The sequence below is a fragment of the Doryrhamphus excisus genome, chromosome 21, assembly GCF_030265055.1.
Source record: "Doryrhamphus excisus isolate RoL2022-K1 chromosome 21, RoL_Dexc_1.0, whole genome shotgun sequence".
NCBI lineage: Eukaryota > Metazoa > Chordata > Actinopteri > Syngnathiformes > Syngnathidae > Doryrhamphus > Doryrhamphus excisus.
This window is the reverse complement of record NC_080486.1, coordinates 11,603,752-11,617,089: the sequence shown is the minus strand read 5'-3', so window position 1 is coordinate 11,617,089 and position 13,338 is coordinate 11,603,752. Positions and strand designations below refer to the sequence as shown.

General features: G+C 44.7%; 1 protein-coding gene across 3 annotated transcripts in view; it reads right to left on the bottom strand.

Moving 5' to 3' along the window:
- drosha (drosha ribonuclease III) overlaps positions 1 to 13,338 on the bottom strand; it is a 180,891-nt gene that overhangs the window by 4,776 nt on the left and 162,777 nt on the right. For 2 of the 3 annotated variants that reach the window (XM_058059587.1, XM_058059588.1), the window contains exons 38-42: positions 10,952 to 11,093; positions 8,507 to 8,589; positions 6,094 to 6,197; positions 3,419 to 3,511; positions 2,778 to 2,824 (exon numbers count right to left, since the gene is read on the bottom strand). In XM_058059587.1, coding sequence (XP_057915570.1) covers positions 2,778 to 2,824; positions 3,419 to 3,511; positions 6,094 to 6,197; positions 8,507 to 8,589; positions 10,952 to 11,093 — 469 coding nt within the window. Of the gene's footprint in view, positions 1 to 2,777; positions 2,825 to 3,414; positions 3,512 to 6,093; positions 6,198 to 8,506; positions 8,590 to 10,951; positions 11,094 to 13,338 lie in introns of those variants that run through there. The other variant, XM_058059589.1, reaches the window with a different exon arrangement.

Below are 13,338 nucleotides of genomic sequence, written 5' to 3'. Positions count from 1 at the left end.
GCGAAGCACTCGTGCACCCACGCGCCGACAGTCTATTGGGTAACGGCTCCGCTAAGGAAACCTACACTTGTCTCGAGAGGACAAGACTCCGGCGTTCCATTATTTAACACGCGTGGCGAGAAAGTAGACGGCGCGCACACACGGCGGATATGTTGATGCGTCTCAGCTGTCGGCTCCTCGGAGACGGCGGCTCATCTGCATGCTGATTAACTCCAATAAGTCACTCCTGTTTACCCACAACACTCTACTTCCTGTCCAAGATGGCGGCCGACTGTCGCCGATTAAAAAAAAAGGAAGCGAGGCGACTGAAAATGAGGCAAGACATACGCGTTGACTGAAAAAAAAGACGCGCCCGTAGAGCGGCGGCCATGTCGGCTTTGACAGGGAGCCATCTTTCATGTTTTGCTCGGGGTTGCATCAGACGCTTTCTCATGCTGAGATTAGAGCCAATGGCGCTACAGGGTCTCGCTGAGGCCCCGCCCCCCCCCCCCCCCCTTCTCTCCGGCATTGTCGTGAAGACGTGAAAAGGTCTTTGAGATGCTCCTCAGCTTCACTAATCCAGAGGAACCGCGCTCGCTACCTCGTTTGTCGGCACTCATGTTCCTGCCGGCAGGCGCCTTGACTCAACGTCACATCCAACGGCGGCCCGTCAAGGGCGCTGTGGATGAACGCCGCCGCCATCGCTGAGCCGGGACGGGTTTAATGAGGCCCGAGCTGTCCGACTCAACCCTTTACCTCTGACATGGCGGCGGTCACGCGTTCCATCAGGATGGAACGTCTTCCACATCAGGAAGTCGGGCGCCGACTCCAAGCCAGCGAGCGGCTCGTAGCCAATCAATAACACGGGAACATGACACCGCAACTCATGTCCTTCGTTAGCTAACAATCACAGTGAGAGACGGGGGCGTTTTAATCCAGGGGGGGTCCAATAAATGACAGGACGACGGGCACCATCTTGAGATTGTCGAGCTTTGTTTAGCTAAACGCTAGCATGGCTAATTTTGATGCTTACAACAAAGTCGCTTTGTAAAGGAAACATGGCTAGCATGTGACTGGCGGTCCTTCAAACAAAATGGCGGGTTAGCATCTGTGTTCCAGACCCAACTGACAAATTAATTTCCATGAAGTACTACTGAAATACTTTTGTAGTTTTACCGCACAGAAAAGCTGTTTGACTTTCTAAATACTATTATAAAAAATACTATTATATTTCTAAATACTATATACTACAAATACTATGTAGTCATCTTGACACTCGGCTCATAGCATATATTGTAGCAAGCTAGTTAGCCTCCAACGTATTTATTGTAAACTTAAAGTACTACCACTTCCACACTCAATGGGAGAATAACTTTTTAAATTTTTTTTAATGGCTCTAATGAAAGTTGTGACGCACGTCGTCCTATATGCTACGTATACAAGATGCAGCAAGACAATGTCACCGATGGGCCCCAGGCTGCATGTTGGACACCCCCAGTTTAAATAAAGTGAATTAAAAAAAAAAAAATGCCGATTTCCCAAACGAAGTGACCTTTCTTTCGAAAGGCCGTTCGTAATCTAGTCGCATGAAACGGCAATTTATGAAGAGGAAACGTTCATTTACGAGCGTCCATCAATCAGGCTGACACGGCGGACGCTGGGGAGAGGAAGGAAGGGAGGAGCGAAGGAAGCGTTGCGCGCTGAACCCCGCCCCCCCTGGTGAGGGGAACGCGGCAAATAATGAGACACGAGGAGTCTTCAATAAGGAGCTAAAGCCGAGCCGAACAAACAGTATCCATCATTTAGCGGACAAATAGAATCAAAGTTTGACCTCGGCGACGCCGCCATCGGGCCCCTTTGGGCCGAGCGCTCACCTCCAGCTAATTAGCTCAATGAACAGCTAATTGCAGACATGATTCATGTAGCGTAATGCCGGGTCCTGCCCAAAAATAAGGGCCAAAGATTAAAATGTTTGCTGTAATTACACACTGCGCTCCGGTAGGCACCGTTACGGAGTATTGCGACATTTTAATAAATATTCTATTCAACAGTTTTGTGCCTGTAGCTTTAATGCTAATGAGCTGTGTTTAACTGGATTGTGTACTGCCAATTTACAACATACAACGACGTACATTAAGGAGTGGGACGGTGGCTACGTGATGCTAATGTGCTAATGTGCTAATATTACATTACAACAGCAGCATCGTGAGGTTTGTTGCTCATAAATAGGCTCTCGGGAAGACACGCTACATCGTTAAAAAGTCACGTTTTGCACGAATGCGGACCTTTAACAATGAAGTTTTCCCCCCTTATGTATTTTTAAGAGGCCAATGTCGCGTGTTGTCACTACTCGACTGTGCAGCGAGGCGCGCGTAGCACTTTTATTCAAGTGGACTTTGATGGTGAGATGAAAAACCAGCCAAGAAGGCTCTGAAGAGGACCAGAAGAAGAGTTCTGAGCCCGAGAGGGTCCCCCCCGAGGGCGCGTGAAGCCTGGCTCGTTCAAATATAAAAAAACACAAACCGCACGCAGCCCACGACCACGACGACAACAACAAGCGGCAACGGCAGCAGCGGCGGCAGAGCATTGACATGCTCGAGGATGCTCAGCGCCGCTTGGGCTCGGTCTTGGACGCGGACACGTGCCTGCCAGCACTTCAAACAGCCAAGATGGCGCCACCAACTGGCTCTGTGGCAGCCGCCTCGCACTGTGCAGCCAAGGCTAATGGTCAACGCGAGTGTGTGTGTGTGTGTGTGTGTGTGTGTGTGTGTGTGTGTGGTGTATGCCAAACTGCTCACATTTGTCAAGCGCATCCATGGCGGCTCCCATTTCTGCCTGTTGGATGCTACAAGAAAACACAAAAGCAAAGAAAAGGTCTTTAGCATATTTTACCTTTTTTTAATCTGTCAAAATAACAAAAAAAAAATATGGAGGATTATCAAATATGCTTTCTATTTGTTTTGCTAAACAATCCCAGGTAGGGGCATCTCAAGGCGCTAAGCCTGCCGGCGGCGCGGCGCCAGGCGATGTTTGTGCTTCGCCACGCGGCGTCACCCCCGTGCGCGAGGAGGCTGGGGGAGATTAAGTGGCGTAAATATGGAAAAGAATAAGCTGTCAAAGATCCAATGGAGGAGACAAACTTATCGGCAGATTAGCTCGCTTTCACGTCGGAGGCGGCTGAGGGGGCTTTGGGTGGGTGTTTGATGTATTTAAGTGGGATTGCCGGCGGCTTCCTGTGCACCTGAAAAGGAGCAGAGACGCGCAACCATCTGCTCGAGTCGCCTTCGTGCGCGTTTTTCCATAACGCACTTTTACGTCAAATCAATAATGGATCGATTCATTTTCATTGTGCATAATGCATCGCCCGCTAGGCGGGCTTAATTGCGCTAATAAACGTCGGCGGCCCATTAGACGCCAGACTTTTACGAGCGGAGCTCACCTGGGCCCTTTGCCGCAGCCGATGCGCTCGCCCTTGAAGTAGACGGCGACGGTGTAGGTGCGAGCGTGCGAGGGTCCCACCGTCTGCAGCGTTCTGCAAACAGAGAAACAAACACAAGAGAAATATCATTAATACTCGAGTGAGGGAGGGGGGAAGGGGGAGGGGGGCAAACACAAGGACGCTGGAGGAAAAAGAAAAAAGAAATGAAGCACATTTTTCAAGTGGAACGAATATAATTCATCACAAGGCAAAGTGCTCTTTTATTTGGTGGCAGAGGCCATCTGAGCACCTTTAGGGCATTCGCGCTCGCCAAGTCGCACCCTTGGACGAGCGTGAGCGAACTGATCCGTGTCCAGGCATGGCCCACTTCCTCTCCGTTGGCAGGACTGGAAGAGGTGGGCCGGGGCGCGGCACCATTCCAGCCGAGGAACGCTGCCGAGGCCTGAATGACGGAATCTCTAGTTCTTTAAATTATTACTATTTATTCAAAATTATTTCAATTATTTGTACAAATGACTGTTTACGCTGTACATTGTTCATATTTGATGTCATCTATTTATTATTTATTATTTATTATTTATTATTTATTATTTATTATTTATTATTTATTATTTATTATTTATTATTTATTATTTATTATTTATTATTTATTATTTATTATTTATTATTTATTATTTATTATTTAATGAATGGCAATTTCACTACAAAATTATTATTCATTCAAAATTATTTAAATTATTTGTACAAATTACTGTATACGCTGCACATTGTTCATATTTGATGTCATCTATTTATTCTCCACATTATTTATCATTAATAATAAATTAATAAATGGCAATTTCACTACAAAAATTATTATTCATTCAAAATTATTAAAATTATTTGTACAAATTACTGTTTACGCTGTACATTGTTCATATTTGATGTCATCTATATATTCTCCACATTATTTATTATTTATTATTTATTATTTATTATTTATTATTTATTATTTATTATTTATTATTTATTATTTATTATTTATTATTTATTATTTATTATATTATATTTATTACGGGAAGCAACGACATTTTGACAATAAAGAAAGTATATCTATCATCATGGAATTGGAATCAAATCTCTATTTTCCGTATGATTTCCTTATTATTTCATTTTTGGCACAAATTTTGGCCTCCCTTTTATGCTAACTTTACATATTTATAGCATACATATGGCATTTCCAAGCATAAAATTTAACAATGAACTACAATACAAATATAAGGCATTCAGAAAATGCATTTTGATACGTAGTATTCTAGTAGTATTCTAAACTGGTCACTGGCGTGGCAGTAATATTACAGTGATGACAAAATTTTGTCTAATTTTAGTGTTATTTTATGTTATTATATCCACTGTATTGGTTAATACTCATGTCAACGTGACTATAGGGGTGTTATTTCATGTCTGGAGGGCTCCGCTAATGTTTCAACTGTATTAAGACAACGCACAACATGTTCAGCTGCCAGGGTAAACAAGTGGTTTACACGCGTTCCTTTAAAAGAAAGACAAGCCGTCAGTCGGGATCCTTCCGCGGGGACAAACGCGTGAAACGAGACAGAAAGACAAAACTTGGGAGACGTTTTGAAATGTTAATATTAGCATAAACACGCCGCACGCGAGCTGGGGAGTCGCCCTGAATTATTCACAGACAATTTACTTATTTCAGGAGAGCGATCAATTTTTAATGCGGCGTGGTCACTTATGACACCCGTATCAATAATTCACTCCCCCCCCCCCGCCCCCCTCCTCTCACTGACAAGCCACCACGCGCCAACAGCAAACAAGACACTTGCGAGCGTCGCCTTAGCCCAATCTCAGCAGGGGGGGACGTGTCACAAAGCACCGTTCACGACTGAAAAAAAAAAAAAAAAATGCTAGTCAAAGATCCTTTATATGACGGGAGCACTCCGCTGTCTTTAAGTACATACTTCTTCTACTGTAGTATACGCTGTTCTCTACACAATAAACAATGTTTGTCAGTCGCCATGGCAGCAAATACGCCGCCTCTCAACAAGCATCGAGTCAAATGACACTTGCTACTTGACCTTTTGACAAAGTGTGAGGACGAGCGACTCCCCGGGGAGGGGGCCCCCGTGGTTATTTATCACAACTGCAAGGAGCTTTTTTTACGCATCCGCACGTGTTTTTTTTTTGTGTTTGCAAACAGAGGAAGGATGCCATTTTAGATGCCGAACTGCCGGTCGTGTTTTTAACAAGATGAAATGTCATTCAATTATGATTAAATGCTGTTTATGGATTGGCTCGGAATGAAAACACATTAGTGTTGATGAGCTAGTATAGCATAAGCAGGCATCTAATGCATGTTAAATTACATTTTTTTTCTTTTTTTTACTATTTACAAGTTCCAAGACGAGTTTTTAATGTTAATTTTAGGAAAAGTACAATGAAAAAAAAATTGCCGTCTATTAATTTCATTTCCGCTCTGCACTCTGTGTGTATGCTAGCGGCCCCGCCTCCACCCATCAAGGAAAAGAGACTATAAAAGGGCCGCCCTGTTCATGCCGTTGTTCTATCAAGATCATTTTCATTTCAAGATCTTCTAGTCTGGACCTCGTGGTCCAGCTTGACATTGAAATGACCTTCACAGCTCGGCATGGTGTGTGGGAACGTCTTACTTGTACAGAGGGATGTCGGGCTCCTTGCCCTCGGTCCTCAGGGTCAAACAACACTGCTGCAGCTGAGACTTGGGATCGTTCCAGTCCTGGTTCAGAATGAACTCCTGCAACACACAGGAAGGGTGGGAGATGTTTTTTTTTTTTTAGAGATGTAAGAAATAAAGTCTGTGTTTCGGTGGCTTTTATTTCATTTGTAGCCCAGGAACCCCCGACCCTGCCCAAGCGTCGGCATCCTAGCACTCTGCATCCGGACAAATCACAGCCTACTTAAGAAAAAAGCCAATCCGCAGCCAGAAATACGGAACGACCGGGAGTCTCCCAGGTGTGCAGCCCTGATACATTTCCCTTATCCAGGGGGGACTTCTAAAAGCTCTTCCATTAACAGTGAAGCAGCCTCGTCATAAAAAGGCCGACTTTGAATCCAGAACTGTCTGCTCCTATTAATTTTCTACAAAGAGTGCTTCTGCTGCCTACCCTCTCGCTTTATTGCTCCCGACCTCTCAGACGCTGCACTTTGTTTCCCTTTTTCTCCTTCCCACTTCCCCATCTCTTGGGGTGGGTGGGTGGGTGGACTGTGCTGTGCTGTGCTGCAGCCCAAAGAAGACAAATGGCACAGTTTTCCGAGGAGGGGCATTTTGCCCACTTTTGTGTATGCTTGCTCTCTTCATGCGTAATCACAGTGCAGTAGAGAGAAGAAGAAGTCATTACAAAGGGAGGGCCCTTCATTGCTTCTCTGTTTTCACCCAAATTGGATGAAACGCGAGACAACGCAATGTGAGAAAAAAAAAAAGGGGGGGGGGGGGGGTGGGGGGGGACGCGCCGGCCTCTGCTTTGCAACTTTTTCCTCTTGGAAGTGGAAATGAGGCGGCCATGACGCAAAGCTCAGCTCCTTCCAGAGCCGGGATTCTCCCCGGAGAGACTCACCGAGACGGCAATTAGCCCGGCACATCAGACCGCGGTGGTGGAGCTTCACAGGGGAGGCCCCACCGCACTTTATCCCAAACTAGTGCACGGGCCGCCGCGCATGTGCCTTATGCTTCACTCCGACACAGACGGACGGGGGTGAGAGAGGACATTAAGTCTACGTAGATTTGGATTGGAAATGAATAAATGTGTATGTTTTACTTTACATTTTCTTTGGGGATGGGGGTCATTATCACAGAGCGGCGTAGCTTGGCATGTGTTTAACATAATTAATGAAAAAAAAATTTAGTTACCGCTGTTAATACGCTAGTTTTGACAGCGCCTGGTTTCTTCTTTCCTAGTTGCCAACTACCAGCCAGGCAAGCATAGCATAAATACTCCAATTAACACCTCAATTAACTGCAAAGTCTACAAAGCAAATCACGAAACGGGTCTGTAATTAGCGCCAAATCAAAGAGACTATCATTGACAGCTGCGGCTGCGGGCTAACTGATGTGCTTTTATTTTATCGACGCCCCGAGATAGATAGCGGTACAGCCGTCTCTCGCTACATCGCGGTTCAAAACAACGCTCACACAGTGTTTGCATACCCGCGCGGTGGCCTACTGGTTAGCATGGTGGCCGCACAGTCAGGAAATGTGCAAGATCTGGCTCTTCTAAAAATATGCTAATAATAGGTTAATTGTTGACTCTATATTGTCCATAGGTGTGTCATGGCTGTCTGTCTATATGTTCTGTATGTGACCCGGGTCGCCCAAAGTCCGTTGAGATAGGACTCCTGCGTACCCTCGCAACCCTGGTGAAGATTAAGCGGCATTGAAAATGAATGAATGCCTGATTCGTGGTTGACTACGGCCTATTATCGGTCAAATCGGTCAAAGTATTAGTATGAGGTATCCTGTCAGTAATTCGATATATTACCATAACTTATACTGCACATGACAAAGTGAAAAAAATGTATCCTCCCATGTCGTGTGGAAGTGGTACTTTTTTGGTTTAATTAGAGGTTTAGTTAGCTAGTCAGCATAACGATGTACAACTGTAGCCAAATGTGAAATATGAGTGGTCAGCATCTAGCAGCTGTACTTACCTCTTCATGCAGTATAATGTTTTTTTCATGCCCGTTCCACTTGTTGCACACGCCAAATCAATCAAATGAATATTTAAAAATGTCAATAATGAGTTTTCCTTTAACATTTTTAGGGATTTAAAGTAGTAAACACTACAGCTATATTTTAATTTATGGTATTTATGGTACTTTTGAACATCTGTGTGAGCGTTTTTGAACAACGTTTGATGCCGATCACCTGCTGGAGGTCTTCCTGAATCAATGGCATCCCATTAAGGATGACCAAAATAGCAACCCCCCAGCGCCGCACCATTAGGGCAGCATCATTAACGCCCCTCCGCGACCCCTTTTCTCTCCTGCCCCCAAGTGGTCTCTCGGCGGGCTCATTGATCAGGCCCAAGCAACAAGGGTCTCTCTCACCTTCAGTCGGGGGAAGAAGCAGACGTTCATGAAGGTGTGCACGTATTCCAGATCTTTATCAATGTAGAGCGCTGCGATGAAGGCTGGAATAAGAAGATAAATACATCTTAGCGGTGAAACCTTGGAATGTGGCGTATAAACGGATGAATGGATCATTCAATTGAAACATTTTACTCGGAGCTTCCCCGTCTGTTTAAGGTGCACAATGACGGCCATGCTGTAAAATAAAAGCCAGTTCTAAGCTGCATCTAAGTGAAATGACCAACTATTTCAAATGTAAGCCGCCTCCACCCGTTTGGCTTATTTCCTCAGCCGAGGAGGAATGATGGGTAATATTTGAGGAAGAGGGCCGCCGTCGCTGCGGGGCACAAACATTCATATGTGCGCTCGTTTTCAGTTTGCTGACCCCGGCCCGACACTGCGATTTGAAAGGCAAACGATGGGAGGTGTTTTGTTTTTATCTCTACCTGCATTGCGGCCTCGATGGTCAATGTCGTCCACTTTTTCCCTTTCTCTCTACGCCCATGGAGAGATTGATTCTCAGCATGGTATATAGTGCTCTTGTCCTCCTTCCAATTTAAGAAAAAGATCCCTAGGGAACCGAGTACCAGCTACCTGGTTAGTACATCACCCCCCCGTATATATTCATTCATTTATTTTCTACCGCTTTTCCTCACAAGGGTCGCAAGGGGTGCTGGAGCCTATCCCAGCTGTCTTCCGGCAAAAGGCGGCGTACACACTGGACTAGTCGCTAGCCAATCACAGGGCAAATATATAGACAAACAACCATTCACACTCACATTCATACCTATGGACAATTTGGAGTCGCTAATTAACCTAGCATGTTTTTGGAATGTGGGAGGGAGCCTATCCCAGCCGTCTTCGGGCGAGAGGCGGCGTACACCCTGGACTGGTCGCTAGCCAATCACAGGGCACATATAGACAAACAACCATTCACACTCACATTCATACCTATGGACAATTTGGAGTCGCCATTTAATTAACCTAGCATGTTTTTTGGAATGTGGGAGGGAGCCTATCCCAGCCGTCTTCAGGCGAGAGGCGGCGTACACCCTGGACTGGTCGCTAGCCAATCACAAGGCACATATAGACAAACAACCATTCACACTCACATTCATACCTATGGACAATTTGGAGTCGCTAATTAACCTAGCATGTTTTTGGAATGTGGGAAGGAGCCTATCCCAGCTGTCTTCGGGCGAAAAGGCGGCGTACACCCTGGACTGGTCGCTAGCCAATCACAGGGCACATATAGACAAACAACCATTCACACTCACATTCATACCTATGGACAATTTGGAGTCGCAATTTAATTAACCTAGCATGTTTTGTGGGAGGAAACCGGAGAACCCGGAGAAAACCCACGCATGCACAGGGAGAACATGCAAACTCCACACAGAGATGGCCGAGGGTGGAATTGAACCCTGGTCTCCTCCCCACAAACAGTATCATGTAAATACACCCCCTATTGGCTGCAATCTTGTGATTTTTTTAAGCGATGCTAAACTATAATTTATTGTTTGTTCACGCAGCGTTGCAAAAGGCGTCGAAATAATAAATAAAAAATAAGCCAATCATTTTGTTCCTTCAAGAGGTTGAAGGACGCTGCTGTTATTTTTCCGCTATTTGTAGACACACAAAAGCATATATTTCTCAGCAGGCTCATACAGTGGTTTAAACAACCGGGGGAGGAAATAGCACGCTGCTTTTATAAAAGAGTCAAATAATCAAGGTGTTTACACAAAAGTCATACACGCGCGCGCACACACACGCTGGCTACTGAGCGTTAAAATGAAGATTTAATGACGTTACTCGTCACAGGCCCAAATTAGAGACGCGTTGGCTGGGAATCGTTTGCTACATCTTGTTTATTGTGCCAGCCAAATAGTTTCGGTCACACTTGAGGGCCGGCGCTGGGAAAAAAAAAAAAAATTGAGCAATAACGAGCTATTTAATTAAAAACTATTGAATGCAAAGCCTCTAAGACATGATGGAGAAAAGTTGTCTTGGTGGGAAACTTTTTTTTTTTTTTTTTTTATTGCTTCCTAAATGTGTCTAGCTGTGAACGGATGGTGTGTGTGTGTGTGTGTGTGTGTGTGTGTGCGTCAATACAAAGTACAATGACTGCTGCACTCCGATCAATAAGCTCTACGTTATATAAAACGGTGACAGTTTCAGGGACGTATTGGAACAGCTGGCGGCAATCAACTCACGACTAAACAAGCAGGTCATATCTATCAGCATCCATACGTCCATCACTAATGGCCGCCCATCAAATGGGGGGTAGACGTGGGGGTGTTAACCATAAAACCTGTCCTTTCCAAGTCTGGAAAGTCTGGTGTTCCGAGACACCGCCACAAAGACTTTCAAAATATTGTCGATATTCAATATTTATTTATCATAAACGTGTTTGTGTGCACCTACACTCCAAAAGGTCCGCCAGGGTCTTAGTCCGGAGCGCCACGGGTCGTTTGGTTTTATCGTTGGTGATGGCAAAGTCTTGCATGCCTAGCTCCTCCGCCACTTTGGCCTGAGTGCGGTTGTTGACCAGGGAACTGCGTAAAAGCTGAGAGAAAAAGAATGCAAGGTTTACGTTAGATCAGGGGTCTCACATTCAATTTACTTGGGGGCCACTGGAGCTAGGGTCTGGGCGAGACTGGGCCCCATCAGGTTTTCAAAAAAAAAAAAAAAAAAATGCATTTATTAAAAACAGAAAATGAATAAACTTTGCTTTGGTTTCGATTTTTTACAAGAAAAGCTCTGATAAAACATTCCACTGTTCTCAAATATCTTACTTTTTATTTTTCTATACAAAATAAAATGAAAAATAAATAAACAAATCAAGAATAAAGACAATAATAATAATAAATAATTTTTTTTTTTCAGATTAAAATGAACAAAGCATTATTAGAGCCCTGTAGACATGACAAAACACGACTATAGTCACATTTATACTCTTTTTATTTACAACATATTGCGCAACTGCGGGGTCTTCAAACACATGCTAACTCGCAAACTAGAGAGCTCGCGACCTAAACGGTAGCCTCCAAGTTATTTCCTTTAAACTTAAATAGCCAAAAACTTACCACTTCCACACGGATAGAGAGGATAACTATTAACAGTTATTTAACCTTTAACATGAACATTAATCAAACGTGATATTTTTTTTTCTGGGTACATGATACCATACAGCATCCATATCAAACTTTCATATCAAGGCGGGGGCCTCAAACTGGTGTCCTGCGGGCCACATTTGGCCCGCGGGCCACGTGTTTGAGACCCCTGCGTTAGATGATGTCAAAAATCGATTTTAATGTGTGTAGCAAAGCCTACATTTTCTTTCCAGAGCGGTATCATGCTTCATGGAGAGCCTTTGAGTGTCTATTCTATGAAAAGTGGCATAAACAAGTGAAGGAGATGGTTGTTTTTTTTCACATTTGGCGCTCATAAAAAAAAGACTCCAAGGACGCATATTACTATTTAAAAAGTCAGTTCCATAGTAGGTGACCTGCAAAACAATGTCATTGCCAATGTAGCTTTCATTCTGGTAGATTTTCAGTCCAATTGGCCAACAAAAAGAAAGCGCGAGTGTAACCTCATGTCAGGTTTGCAAAAACAAGCTCCCAAACGCACACGGAGTCAACACGGGCGCACGGAAACATCAAAATCCAACTCCACGTGAAATAATTCATCAAAGACAGAAATGGTAATTCCTAGTAAATGTTTCGGGGAGATTGCACGTTGCTCTGGTAAATATTGCATGGTGACTTGGGGGGGCTGAGCGGACGACGCTGTGTTTCCACAGGCTTGAGGTACATCAACGCTCCCGAAAGGAAAAACACAAACATGTTAAATATAGCTGCAAGATGCTCACGGAGAAGATGGATTGCCGAATGTAAGATGATGGGAAGCTTTCTCGCACTGACACACACACACACACACACACACACACACACACACCACTAGTTGAATGAGCACTTTTATCCCTGAATTGAAATCCATTTCAGATGTACCTTATCTTCACTTGTGTGGCATTGCTGCAGCTATCTGTCTCGTAACGCAGCCTTTCAACATGGCTGACGTCACTGCTCCATCTAGTGAAGAATATCCACCATCGGGCTCTTGTTCGCTTTCAGACCACTTCAAACGCCGCCGCCTGGAGCTGATAGCGGCACGCGTGGAGAGAAACGCTGATGCTCGCCAGAACAAAAAAATATATAAATGAGGGGGGGGTACAGTGCCACCCATAAAAATGGCCTGGTGCCTTTTCATTAAGGTGTGATCGCTCGCTTTGTGACACGCAAGTCTTTATCTCACGCTTGACAGTAGGGGGGTGAAAAAAAAGGTGCCGATAAAGATGAGGAACTGCAAAAAGTGGGGAATGTTTCTGTCCCGCGACAATTGCCACGACACAGTACAGTAAACAGCGCGGCGGCGAAGGAGACGTGAATACCTAGACTGACACTTTTTGAAGAGACAAGGATTGATAGGAACTAAGGAAGGAAATACATCAGAGAAGTACGAGTTCACAAAGAAAAGATGGAGAGCAACGGAATGTTTCTGCGCGGTAACGATTGCGACACCACAGTCCGGTAAAACGCCGCATGGAGTCGGAGAGGAGGAGTCAAAACCTCAAAAGATTGATGGCAGGAAGGAAGTACATCACAAAAGTACATTGCAAAAAATCATAACCCAAAAGGAAGGATGGAAGAGCAAACAGGATGTAAAAAAAAAATGTACCAGACAGTCGTGTCAAACCAGTGCAGGTGAGGACTGATTTAACGGCACACGTTGTCGGGAATGTCGCTGGC